This window comes from Lepisma saccharinum, chromosome 5, assembly GCF_977018435.1.
Source record: "Lepisma saccharinum chromosome 5, izLepSacc3.1, whole genome shotgun sequence".
NCBI classification, from domain to species: Eukaryota; Metazoa; Arthropoda; class Insecta; order Zygentoma; family Lepismatidae; genus Lepisma; species Lepisma saccharinum.
The window spans coordinates 46,838,490-46,853,073 of record NC_139233.1 but is presented as its reverse complement, the minus strand read 5'-3'; the positions used below and the strand labels follow the sequence as shown (position 1 = coordinate 46,853,073).

General features: G+C 37.3%; 1 protein-coding gene across 1 annotated transcript in view; it reads right to left on the bottom strand.

Annotated features, from left to right (window-relative positions):
• The window catches only part of LOC145987798 (U4/U6.U5 tri-snRNP-associated protein 1), a 101,308-nt gene that overhangs the window by 44,416 nt on the left and 42,308 nt on the right, over positions 1–14,584 (bottom strand). The window contains exon 2 of the mRNA XM_083122503.1: positions 53–298. Within this exon, the coding sequence (XP_082978629.1) occupies positions 53–298 (246 nt within the window). The remainder of the gene's footprint in view (positions 1–52; positions 299–14,584) is intronic.

The following is a 14,584-nucleotide window of genomic DNA, read 5'->3' as shown; positions in this document are numbered from 1 at the left end:
TGATAGAAAAACCACTACTGCACAATGGTGTTACCATGTACGATACACCTACCTGCTGGTTTGTGAACAAATTCACCCATGTCCTTTCCACCTTCAAGAGTCTTCTCATCCTTCTTTGCCTCTCCTTCATCTTTTACTGGAGGTATCCCATCCAACTGCAAAGGTTTCAACCCCAGGCGTAGCCTTATTCTGTTAGTCTCCTCTATGCTGAGGGAATTGTCAGATCGTGAAATGGAAGGTGGTGGTGGAGTGTCGGGACGTGAGATCTGAGGTGGTGGAGGAACATAGATTTCTCCTTCTGAAAGGAAAAAAAAACACACATTATCTTGAGAAAAATATGTTACATAAATCTTTGCACCACTGAACTTTACATGTATTTACTGAATAATGCAGAATATTATTGATTATTACTAAATACTGGAAAATAAAACACCAAACGAGGAGTAAGGTTTGAAAAAATACAATTTCAAATAAGATTAAATCTAATTTTTACACATAATTGTAGACCACACATACAAAAATACCTAATCTAACTAGCATTGGTTCACACATTTCAATATATTATTAATAATCATATGCTTAATATAAATTCAGTTGATACTCTGTAAATAAAGTATTAATAGCTTAATATATAACCATTCCTTAGTTCTAAGTTGATCTGCAATTATTAAAATTATAAATTTAAAAAAAAAATTAAAATTGAATATATTGTAGATGGGGCAAGAGATACGTAAACACGATCCTTGCTCAGTGCAATATACGTGAGTTCCAACCTGACAGGAGCATTGCATCAACTTGGGGGTTATGCACCTCCGAGTAGAAAAGACCGAGATGCAACATCTCATGCTCTCTTTTCTATAACGCTTGTCATCGATTGTAAGTGCATATATGTGAACTATATCAACCTTGAGCCTACGTAACCGAACATAAGTCTGAGCAAGGTGAGTGATGAAATTGCCTTCCCGATTCTACAATCCACTGCTACTATCGCGTGCATCATTAAATATATGTGGAACGAGACTACGGCCTTTTCTGTAAGGAAATACTATCTCCCGGTATGGTCTCTATTGTCCCAAGATAATAGGTGTGAGCGAAGCTGGAGGCTGGAAACTGACACTTTCTCTAATTCTCTAGTCAGCTACTAGATCTCAGGGGAACAAGACTAAAGCATGTAGTGTTGATGCTGTTGGTGTGTGTGACAATCTGCAGTCACTTGGGTATGTGCATTATTTGGTTAATGAATTGGTTATTGGCAAGGACGTGAAGTTTTTGTTTTAACGATAACACCGAAAAGTTGAGGAAAGCAAAATAAAGTGTTTAAAATGTATTTGGGTAGGTAAAGGAAAAGGAGGCAAGTTTTCAGTGTTTTGGAATCGCGAAATAACGTGAATTATGCCATTTTCCAGAATAACACTGAATTTTGCACTTTAACATGAAAAATTGCATGGAATATGCAATATAAATGGGGATAACACTTATGTTTCACAAGAAATACCTGAAACACTATGGTAGTTCAATTCAAAAGAGATTGTCACGCTTCATTTATTGCAGTTTGGTGCAGACAGACTACACAGTGCTCCACCTCGTTTGCTGTGGGATATTCCCAGAAGGGAAGTTTCGTAGGAACAGGATTTTTTTTTTTTAGGGAGAAGCACCTGTTGTGTTTCGGGTTTTTTCGGGGAAAGGGGGGTATGTATGTGTGTGTACAGAAAATTGTATTTTAAGGTTGCAGAGGGAGTTCTTGGCACTGTTAGGCAAACATAATGTGTATGATCGATTAAAGATTTGGTTATCATTCAATAAACATTTCATATTTAGTGGCTGATGAGATTAAATAGGTTTCTAAATGGAAGAAATTTGGTCATTTTTCACAAAGGTAAGCCATAATTATTTTTTTGTCATTAAAACTAAAATTTGTCTCAATTTTCCAGAACTGAAACAATGTGAAAATATTAAGCACAGAAGGAACAGTAAAAATGCATGTAAAAATAACACCGAATTTTGACCTAAATCGGGAAAAATTACACCGAATTGCAGTAAAAAATAACATCGAAATTTAGGGAAAAATAAAACGAAAACTTCATGTCCCTAGTTATCAGTATTACAATGTTATACATGTAATTATGGGCACTGGTAAAAATTTCATATCAGTCACAATTAACCAAAAGTGGCATAGAGAAAGAGTACACATTCTGCACAATGTATACATTCAGGAAGGTGACTTGTCTGATGGAATAAGACCAGGTGAAATGAGGATGCTGAACTGATTAAGTTGATTCAGGAGAGTGGAGAAGGACAGTTCCTCATGAGACCAAAGCATGAAGATATCTATAAATCTGGGACAAAGGGGTGGTTTCTGCAGTTGGAAGTCAAGGAACTCTTCTTCTTCAAGTCTGCCCATGAAAAAGTCTGCATGTGAAGGCCCATTCTGTGTCGCTTATTCAAAGTAAGTGTCTGAACACCAGAAACCACTCTTCTGCCTCAGGTTCGTTGAGAACATCTCCTGAATCTATCATCTCAGCACCCTCAATTTAGCTGGCCCTATTCTACCAGGCAAGTCACCTTCCTTGATGTATGAGGGCTAGTCAAATAAGAGTGAGAATGAATTTTTATTATATCACACAGACAACATGCAGCAGTGAAACAAATTTGCACGAGAAGAATGTGTGTCATGGAATTGGCAGATAAATTTGCAAGCGCGTATACACATGCATCTGGCAACACTGCGCAAACAAAACATGAATGTTCAGAAGTTGCATACGGAAAGTGGAGTCGGTTCGTGAGGAGCAGTACGCAGCTTTGAAATGATGCGTCTGCAGAAATCCACCACGGAAGCATACAAAATGTTGCAGCAAGCATACGGAGATGATGTCCATCCACAATCAACCGCATTTCGGTGGTACAAACAGTTTAAAGAGGGCTGTGTTTTGACCACAAAGCAGGGTGGTCTGGGTTAACACAGCTGCCGTCATTGTTCGGGAAGATCGCCGAATAACAATAGATGAACTAGCGGACGTGTTACACATTTCCCATGGTTGTGCATTCACCATTCTGCACAATCGTTTGCACATGAGATGCGTATGTGCAAGATGGGTGCCGAGATTGCTAACGCCTGAACAGAAGCAGGTGAGAGTGGAGGTGTATCGGGAGCTTCAGTATCTGGTAGCAGAGCATGGTGAAGCCTACCTGAATTCCATAATAACTGGTGACGAGAGTTGGCTTCACTGCTACAATCCCGAAAGCAAACAGACGAGCACAGTCTGGAAATCACCCACTTCTCCGACGCCAAAGAAAGCCAAAGCTGTTCCGTGGCGAATAAGGTAATTGTAATTTCCTTCTTCGACTACTGTGGTATGGTCTACCAACATGAAGTGCCCCCCCCCCCCTTTACCACAATTACTGGGCAGTTTTACATGACAGTTTTGAAGACCCTGGCTGAACACATCCGTCGGAAATGCCCTGAGCTGCATCCATTTGGTTGGCGCCAACACCAGAATAATGGACACCCTCACATTTCCAACATTGTTGCCCAATATCTGGCTCGACAAAACATTGAATGTGTCCCGCACCCTACATATAGCCTGGATCGTGCTCCGTGTGACTTTTTTTTGTTCCCTCATCTGAAATCGGAACTGCGGGGCAAGCGTTTCGACTCATCAAAGGCTGTTCTGAAGACAATGTCAAAATATGGGTTCCAGCCCGTCTTCCAGGACTGGCAGACATGTTGGCCCAAGTGTATGCAACTCGATGGGGACTACTTCGAAAAAGACCAGAGGAACCTGGAACCTGCCTAATGTATTTCGTAAGTAAAGAATTCTCATTCTTTTTTTACTAACCTTTGTACATTGCAGGTCAGCTAGCAGCCTCCATCCATACAAAACATACCAGCCATCTCTTGCCACATCAAAAGAGCCATTTCATTCTCCCTGGCCCTCAAAGGACAATGCCTATACCAAGCACACACACAAACAAATAACCAGAGCTGTTTTGCATTATTCCCACACCCCCAACAACAAACCTAACATAAACCATCCTGTGTTTGTAACCTGATATCACTACAACCCACACTTCCTTCTTTCCTATGCTTCACAGCGATCCTGACACTAAGGATATCTTCTGGATAAGTCATTTTCCATTGACCACCCAAACTCAGAAACATGGTTCGAAAAATGTCCACTCATAGATGCAAGGCTTGCTCACTTTTCAGCACTTCCTTCACCCTCCATATTTACACTATTATGGGCCACTTCACCTGCCATGCAAAGGCACTTACTTACAACTCCTCTAACCTTCCTGAACACCAGAATCAACAATGACAGCTCATCCACTCAAAACTCAGACTTTACACAAACAGCCACAACAAACGACTGTTTCAGAGTAGCTGAAACTAGCTTTACCAATCAACACCTATTCTTGTTAACACTGGGAAACCCCATGACTTAACCTAGCTGTCCAATAACCATTCCCTAACCCATACCAACCCCCTCAATCCTAACCACACCAGCAAACAATCAAACACTTGTGAAAGTGCCTTTTTGACCATAGTGTATGATCTTGCATCATCTGGCTACACGGCTTCTCCAGTGAATATATGATCAGCACATAAATGCAAATAAACTTGCATTTTGTCAGGTGTTTATTGTTTCCTTACATTCATATTTATCTGCCCTTCTGGCTGCTTTTCTACCTTCTTACATGTATGTGTGTGTGTGCATAAAATTTAGTAAACCAAAAGCTATAATATTCCCCAATACTGACATTTCATTTGACTATTTATATTTAATTGAACAGTGTAACAATATATACTGATTACTCAGAAATAAGTGCAAATATAAATATAACACTTGGTGCACAGAAAGACCTAAGATAGGGTTGCTATACATCCTGGATTTTTTAAGGACAGTCCCAGAATGGTATCGTCTTGTCTCAAGTGTCCCAAAAAATTTCTTCGGGACACACTAATGTCCTGGAATTGGGTGGAAAAGCAGAAATAATTAAGAATATATTTTCATGAAATTCACTATTTATTAAATTCCTACACACACAAATATATTATATATGGTATAAAATTGTATTCTTTTTAATTCTTTCTAAGTTTTGAATTTTTATGACTTTTGTTGCAAAAACACGTCTTCTAAAATTAGACTACAAGGCAGTGTTTTCACTTTCCTCTACATTCTTGAAAATCATTCCTGAAATACCTTAACACCCAAGATCACTGTAATACAAACTAAACTTCTTGGCTACTCTGTTTAATAATGTGTAAATGCTAAAAATATTGATTTATCAGTTTGATTTATATCTATGAAGCAAATGACGATTATGTAGTAAATGATGTTTCAACTTATCTACCACAAAATCTGTCAGAAACAGCTGATAGCATGCATTAATGTTTAAAGGATGCTGGGACATATGCCTCCCATTATCTCTGAAACAATTGTTATTTTCTTCCTGTTGGATTTTTCACTTATGCACATGCACGCACACACATACCCAAAATAAATGGGAATTTTGTAATAAAAAATTGCATATTTATTTTTAGGTGTTACAAATTTAATCTCCATTCAAAGTATTGTCCATTTGATTCAATGCACCAATCTAAACGTGTTTTCTACTTTCCGAAGCAGTCCTGAAATTCTTGCGAAGAGATTGCCTCAGTCGTTTTTTCTTCACTTCTTCCACGTCTGGGAAACGTTTTTATTTGAGGACTTTTTTCATTTGGAGGAATAAAAATAAAAAGAAGTCGCACGGAGCGAGATCGGGTGAATATGGCAGGTGGATAAACTGGGTCATGCAGTGTTTGGTTACAAAATTTTGTGTGCTGTCATGTTGTCGTGGTAAAGCCACCCCTCCAGAAAAGATATCTTGCGGCAGAAGCATGTTCTACAAGTTCTCACCAGAGAACGATTCTGGTTTATTTTGGGTCCCCAACATTTAAATAAATTCCAGATTTGGGGCTATATGATCTATTCATTTTACATACAGCAAAAGACAACTCCTTAGAAAAATATCAACTTTGTCACAATTTTTTAAAATGAAAAAATAAGAAAATCAGACAATTTGAACTTTAGCCCTCCCCTGTTCATGCCCCCATTACATGGTAAGAAATATGGTTTGTGTCTGTTGGACAAAATGTGAAATAACGTCCAACGTAGCATGCATCGCCTCAATACCTGGTTTGTAGCTCAAAATAATTTTGTTCCCTAGATTTTGCAATATATTTTTTAAATGATGTGCACATCAGCACAGATAATAGTAGGCAAATTGTCCATCACTTTATTCATTATTTTTAATTCTGCAACATGGGACATTTTTATGTACAGGTCCTGATGATAAAACTGATTTTTTTGGATACCTAATTCCTGCTGGTGGTTGCTCCAGATTCTACTTTTCTTTTTATTGTGATGAACTATCCAACAATTTTCAATATGGTTTGGCATGATTGTTGAGAGAAATTCCCTTTACTTTGGTCCTTTATGGTGCCAAAGTGAATTGCCAAAATATGTTTTTGTGTACAGTTTCAAATTCCTTTTCCTCTGATCTGCTTGACGGGAGAAGGATGTCAAAATATCCATTTCACGAAAGCATAGTCTCTTATTCTAAAACATATACCCTATATGGTACATAGCTAGACTCTTACTTTGTTGTTTCTTTTGGTACATGATTGCACATCTGAAAAGCACATGCTGTCGCAAAAGGGTTTACAGAAAAAAAATATGGAGGCAGTCTGCTAAAAGTTAACCAAGAAAATATTAATAATTTTATTTTAGCGTTTTTATCAATATTGTGTATGACATAACTAGACCTCGGATTTTAGGTTTTTAACCTATTTTTTCCTTTACAGGTATGGAAGAAATAATAAGTTTTGTCAGCATTTCGTTAAAAGACGCAACAACAGATGAAATTTTATAGTGCCTAAAAAAAACTATTTTCCTTGTTATAACCTATTTTAAGTTTACGTACCTAAATCAAGCCCTTGTTTTTTAGTTTTTTACATATTTTTAAAGGTTTTACAGAATTTTTATGTCACACAGAGCCATTTCCTTTGTTTGGTCACGAACATGTTGAAAAGTACCTCTGTCGATTTCCCTTCCTCCAAGTCCATGGTGGTTTTTCAAAGCTCTAAACAAAGCAAAATGCCTGGTGCCACTGTTACCTGTACAATCCAAACTGGTCTGATCTGTGTGGTCTTGTTCACTTTTACATCACTTCGGTGATTTGTGACCTTCACGCCTTGTGAACTAACATTTCAGCCTTGAAGTTTGCACCACTGACTATGTTTTTTGTTGAAAGATTATTTTCAACATATAAGATGATCCTCACAGACCAAAATTCCAGAGTTTGACTGTGGATAACATGAAAAAAGATGGTTGCCTAACTATACGGTGAAGAGTGGATTTTATTAGCAAATTTCCAATGGAAAGTTCTGTCATTGCCATAGGGCTAGGCAACACACATAACGTTATGCAAGATAGTGCATATTTCAGGATATAGGTGAGGAGGAATATTGAACTATTTTAAGTTTTTTTGAACCTACTTCAGGATTTTTCGAGCCTAACTTAAGATTTTTAGGAACTATTTTAGGATTTTTAGAACCTATTTTAGGCTTTTTTGAAACTATTTTAGGATTTTAAGCCTATTTTAGGAACCTAAAAAAAACACTTTTAGAACCGAAAAATCCAAGGTCTACATATAACATATGAAAGGTAAGTGGAAAAAAGAAGGAATGTCACAAAAACGCTTTTTCGAGAAAACTACACTTTAATGTTGGGACATTCCTTGTTCTTTCCCAGTTCGCCAATCCTTTTGCCACTTTTTCCATGGACATTTTGACATCTCAGCACATATGAAATACTCCATCAAATAGTACCCAGAACCACCAACAGAATGAGCACAGCACCCGAAAAAGTGCAAAAATGGACATTCCTTCTTTTTTTCCCCTTACCCTTCATATCAGACATACAGACTCAACTGTGGTGTAAAATCCTGATGTGAAGAACAATTCTAGGTAGGATAGAGCAGGTATGGTTGTAACACTTTTTTGTTCTCGAGTATATTGCACAAGAAACTATATATTTCTAGTTTATAATATTAGCAACTTATTTGCCTCAGAATGAGCTAAACTGACTCAATTACAATGTTACAACCAGACCCACACATTTTATTACAACCTACCCCATAGTGCAGTAGACATTTTTATCCTTATATTGATAACATACATCGTCCTTAGAAATGAGTATCAATTCTTCCCTTTGTACTAGAAATTACACTCAATCATGTGATCACATATCCAACCTATCTTCTACATATTCACAAATAACACTTATTTTTCTCAAAAGGCAAATTTTTACTTCCTCCTCAAAAAACAGGAAAAGTGCTGTGTCACCTCCAAGTCACGAAGATTTCTCTTGCCGAACGGGCAACTGAGGTACTAATAAGTGCTGCCACCACAACTGAAATTTCAACGTCATTTACCAAATAGTACCAGAATTATTAGCTCTGTTACCTGGACGAGTTACAACCAGACCCATTATCCCCTACTCCTGGATGAATTTCAAGACTAAAATTCCCTTCCCCTGTATTTCAAGGATATAGTTTCTCAGTGCTAACAAAGTTTGTTTACTTTACGTAACAGAACAAGGAAAGGAATGTAACCTTAGCACACGTCATTGCCATTGAGTGGTAAGGAACATTAATGAGAAAAAATGCCGACCTATAGAATGACCTAAAAATAATTTTTGCTCTGGAAATGAAAGCTTGACTTTTCATAAATTACAAGAGAGTAGTTGAATAATATAAAAACTGTTGTTTGGTGGATTAAACCACTGAAGCAAAGGGATAAAAGCAATTGAGAGCTAATGTAGTTTTCTTTATTTTTACTTCAAGGTTACATAAAATACGCCACAAGGTCATTCTTTGAAGTCATTCATCTTCTTTCAGAATAGACCTTCCACGATAAAGTAATTGGCCAGCATCTGAAACTACAATTGTGTTTCGGGTACATAAGATTATATTTCTTAAAGATTGTGACTAATTTTAATTTAAAACCACAGATTAACGTGATAAGAGAGGCACACCAAGGGGACCTCAAAGTAGGCTTCACACAAAGTATATTAAGTTTGCTGGAGGAATAATAAATTTACCACAAGAAATTATTTAATGCATTGAAAAACATTTCAGTTAAAATAATATTATACTTTTCCATTGACTATATTATCGATTCATGGTGAACTTGTTAAAAGGACCATGTCAGGAAATTGAAATAAGTTATGCTAGCAAATGCATTTAAAATTCATGAAACAACAGGGGAGGAGAAACTAAACCTCAAAAATGAAGAAAAATGCAATAAAAACAGTAAAAATTACTGAAAAAAATTACCTAAAAGCCAAGAAATGCAAAATAAAAAAAAATGTTTTCTGGTTCTAACTGAAGGGGAAACTGACTGATATCAGGTTTAGCATTGTTTTCAAGGCTCAGAAAAAAATATGATTTGTCATCAACTTCCGAGCCCTATTAATGAGCTTCCATTTGTCACAATTGCACTTTGAAAAACTGTATTCAACTAGTTCATAATATGCATAATTGCTTTTTATAATTACATAGTTTTACAAGTAAAATTTCAGGAATTTGCACATGAGGCATGAGCTATCAGTTTCAACAACTGTAATTCATAACTTCAGATGTACAAATCAGACATTTAACATTGTGATACACAACTACAGAATAGAAGAAATATAAAATGATTTTTATCTTCACCAATTGCACCATGAACTTAGGTGAAATCCAGTAGGGTGATGCAAGGGAATATTTTACCTCAAAACTGCACCAAGTTGACTTTCAAAAAATTCCTTGCATGCACTTATCATTCATTTGTCACTTTGGAGTAGATCTTCCTTTGGGAGCTTTCAGTGTGACATGACAGGCTGCACATGTCACTTGCATGTCTCCTTGGTCTGCTGGTTATGCATCCTCGTGAATGCTCTTTACTAACTGGAGGTACCAATCTCCTCCCCTTTAATGTGAAACACCCATGTTACATGTCATTTTAAGCTTGTCACTTTGGTCTGAAAGCTCTTACACTGCTAAGTTCGTTTGCTTGGATTCTGCACAGTCAAATGGTTAGTACTCTCATTTTTGGTGAGAGTTGTCCAGGGTTTCATCCCCATTGGGATTTTCAAAATTTCAGCATTGGCACAACATTGTGAGGGCAATTGGGGAGCTACTTGAACACACGTAGTAGTCGACTCAGGTCTAGAAAGCTAGAAAATAGTGTAAACTAGACCCAATACAGTGACCATGTGTTATCAACTTGACAAGCCTTGGTGCTCCAAGTGCTGGTGCACCATGGAATTTAAAATGGTTTAACTAATATTACACACTGCAGTGTGTCCAAAAACTACCTCATCATAAGCCAAATGGTAAAATTGACTCTTTTGTTACAGTGAATGATGGTGTTGCAGGAGAAAATCGTAGAAATCATTGCATTGTGTGGATGTGAAGGTTACACCTACACATTGCAGCAAGTTCAATCAAGTTGAATCTACTGCACTTTGCATTCAAGGGGTTTATGATATCACAGTTGTACAGTGTGAAGAATTGCAATCTGGTCCCCCACAGTGGATCACGATTGAGGAAGAATGCCATGCTACAGCTCAAAATAATGTTCCACATGTACTCAAGAATCTCTCATGAATCTGTGATTCCACTTAATGACCTTAGTGTGGCAGATGACATGTTGAACAAATACTGTGATTTGGTCTATGGTGCATTACTTTTTAGACACCTTGCATATTGTTCACGGGTCCATAAGGAAAGCAATATTTTCTATGGACCCAAATTATTCCATTTTGTGATTGCTTCAAAGTCACTCACACACGCATGCATACATTCACACTGGCGAGAAAAATGCAGATAAAGCAAACAACACCCTTTCCGTACTTTTACTACAAGTACAATGATGAATCACATGATATGCATTGAAAATAAAGCTCACAAGCCCACTGGTAAGAATATTGTACAGGGTGGGGAAAAAAAGGTAACCGAAACATGGAAATGAGATATAACTTCGGTTACCTTCTTTTTGCCCCACCCTGTATACTCATGTATAATGCACACTTATTTTCCCCCAAAACTGTGGTGCGTATAATGCACAGAATAATTCAGACAGGTATTAAAACCATGTATGTTTTTACTATGTTACTGTGTATGACACGTACATATCAACATGTGCAAATACAAATTACCAGGTTGTTGAATTTCTTCAGTAATAATAATTTGTATATATATAAAATGAAAGTTAAATTTTGCGACATGGAGAAAATCAGTGTGCTGCACCATTCTGGCAGAATTTGAGCATGAACCCCCTTCACAAGGGATGTGTATCAGCGGTATTTATTGGGCGAGAAATAATAGGAAATAACTTCCTGAATGCTGCAAATCTACAACATAATTTTGATCCCACTATATCTACTAAAGAATAAACAAGGTGGTTGCAGAAGTGAAAGCTTTGGGATGCTAAAGACAGAGGAGGGAAATGGGAGGGGGGGTTGGTGACTCATTGAATAGGCATGATGTCATTTACTCTTGATCAGCATAGCAACAGCTTTACAACTTACAAGGAAGAGAGACATTTCTTAAACCTGCACTGTACTGCACATTATATACAAGATATAATTGTTTGTTGCTTTTCCGCATCAAAAACCAGGGTGTGCATTATACATGCATAAATATGGTAAATAAGTTCCATTTCATAGATTGGTCCTTTTGTGATTAGCCACAAGTGGCAGAAATGCAAAGTAAAATAATACAAATTATTAATCAATCAATAGGTTGGTCCCTGTAATAATCAACAGAGCAATTTTAGTATGAATGGAACACATTGCCCTTTTTCATTTTCAGCAAGAAAAATCTCATTCATCTGTCTGTTGTTCATGTACTGATATTCCATTTTGCTCTTTTTAAATGCAGCACACAGCATGGAAAAAACACACGGGAGCTTTATTTACCAGGCTGCACATGCCACCTGAGTTTCACTTTGTTGTTTTCTCAATAGTGTACACCAGTTTGTTGGCCACACATATGCAGTGAAAGACTTTTTACAAACTGAAGGGACCCCATGTCATTTTGATTTTAAAGCTCCCTATGAATTTATGTGGATATAAGTGAATCCTAATGGGGTGATGGGTACATGTGGGATGGAAGGAAAGGGACATGAAGTCAAAGTGTACATGGCCTCCATTAAAGGTACCTTCCCATTATTTACCTACATTGAATGAAGAACAGTCATGGATAATTGAATTGTTGTTTTAAGTCCATTTTGTGCACAGATAGGCTAATGGGGACTGAATCTATAGTTAAAGTGGCATTCGAACCACTGGGCAATGTGCCTAAGTTATATAGGTTATCAAACCCGGGAACCCATAATTATAAGACACATTACCACTACGCCATTGGGGAGACCCTTACGGTCATGCAGAAAAGTAGAGGCAATAGGAACAAGCCCCTCTAATGATGACAGATCTTGTAGCAAATTAAAAAGTATGCCTGAATAAAACTAGTTTTGTAGGAATTCTGAAAACTACACTCTCTCCATCAATAGAAAAAAAGGGACAGCACAGCAGAGCGATATGTTACAATTACACACACACAAACAGACATATCAATGGAACAAAACTGGAAGCACTTCCATCAGTTTTGATATTAAATTTTCCTTCTAGCACTTCTTTTGTTGTATATAGTATATTGATAATCTCATGGCAGAATGGTTCAAAACTAGACTTTACTACAAACAAATTTGCATAATTTGTCCCCAGAGACAAAAATAAAATTGTTTTTCTCAATTTTTTTATGTATTTTCAAAATCTTGGCTTTTGCTTACTGTGAACAACAGGGTGACACATTTTATACAAGTAACTAAGAATGAAGTCATATTGCCTAATGCTACTTCACGCTTCTAACATCTAAGTATCACCACTGAAGATGTTCTGTAGACAATTGCAAGAGCTCATGGCAAAATATGGTTTCTTCCAGTGGCGTGGTGATATTTTTCGTTGGGGAAGCAGATCCCGAAAAATTAAGAAAACCAAGAATTCATTGCTTCGACATGTTTATACTGCAATAATGAGCATTCTACATGATATTGTTTCCTTTCGTCTTTGGTACTTTAAGATTGTCTTCAATCTCTGAGTGTCTGAAGGGGAAAGATGAATGTTCTGGGGCAATTTTTCATTTATTCGAACTTCATTTGATCTGTTGTCAAACATATTTGATGCAACAGACAAACGTGAATGATTGAAACAATTTTCACGATTTTCACACTTTGCAATATTCACAAATCCACTTTGGCATCACATAGTTCTTTCCGTAGAAATAGTAAACAATGCCAACACTGAAGTTTCTGAAGCTTTCGGTTTCCACATAACTCGAACTTCGAGTAGTTTGAAAGTTGATTCCATTTGAAGCCCTTCTCTGTTGGTACAATTCGGGAATATCTGGAGTTGGACACTTTACACTTCAGATTTCACACCACCCACACCTACCCACCCACCTACCCACCTCAACATAAAGACTAAACATTTGCTTTTGTGCGCCTCATTAAACATTTTTGGTTCCCATCGTGAGTACAATTTTCGATAGTTTAAAGCGTTCGGTAACAATTTCGTAGATAACACTTCTTGAAACTTCAGGGAACTGCTCTGATAACGAAGAAATCGTGAAGCATCTGTTCTCTTTCACTTTTTCGTCAACTTTCTGCACCAAATCGCCAGTGATCACTGAGGGTCGCCCACTCCATTCCTTGTCATGAACATTCTTTCGGTCATCTTTGAAAGCTCTTACCCATTTGCGTACCATTCCATCACTCATAATGTTTTGTCCGTACACTTCACAAATCTGATGGTGAATTTCAACTGCTTTCACGCCTTTAGCACTAAGAAAACGAATAACAGCACGTATTTCACAGTCGGCGGGATTCTCAATCGGCGGAGGTATTTTAAATACGCAAAAGCAAATGTATACATGATCGATTGTTGCTGCAATGGCATCTGTGACTTGCAAACAGATGTAGGTACACAGTGCGCATGCACGGGACACTGACCGCAGTGCTGCAGCGGCGGGATTTCAAAACGGTACTTACTTTAAAAATATGCCTCGTATTTATAGAATCCCATGTATTTCTTATGGAAAATCAGCTTCAACTCTGTTACGGCTAATCAAATGAAAGTTTTCAATCAAACTCTTCCTATGACTAAGACATAGTTCAACATGTCCCTTTTCCATCCATATACTGTTCTACGCCATTGGATGTTTGATATTCCCAAGAGAAAGAATAAAATAATGCTTCCCTAAGCGTAATGCATTTCTCCTTGCCTCCTACGACCATCCTGGCAGTGTTGCCAAACCTGATTTGCATAGAAGAGCTAAATTTAACCTAAATAGACCTAAAGTTGACTTTCAAGGTGCTACATTAACAAAGGCTGCATAAAGTGCCTCCTAGGGTAATTTTAAGTGTCAGAGGGGTGGGGGCACTGCTATTACTGTTAACTTTAAAGCGATGGAAATTTATTCATAGCTTTCACTGTCTAGA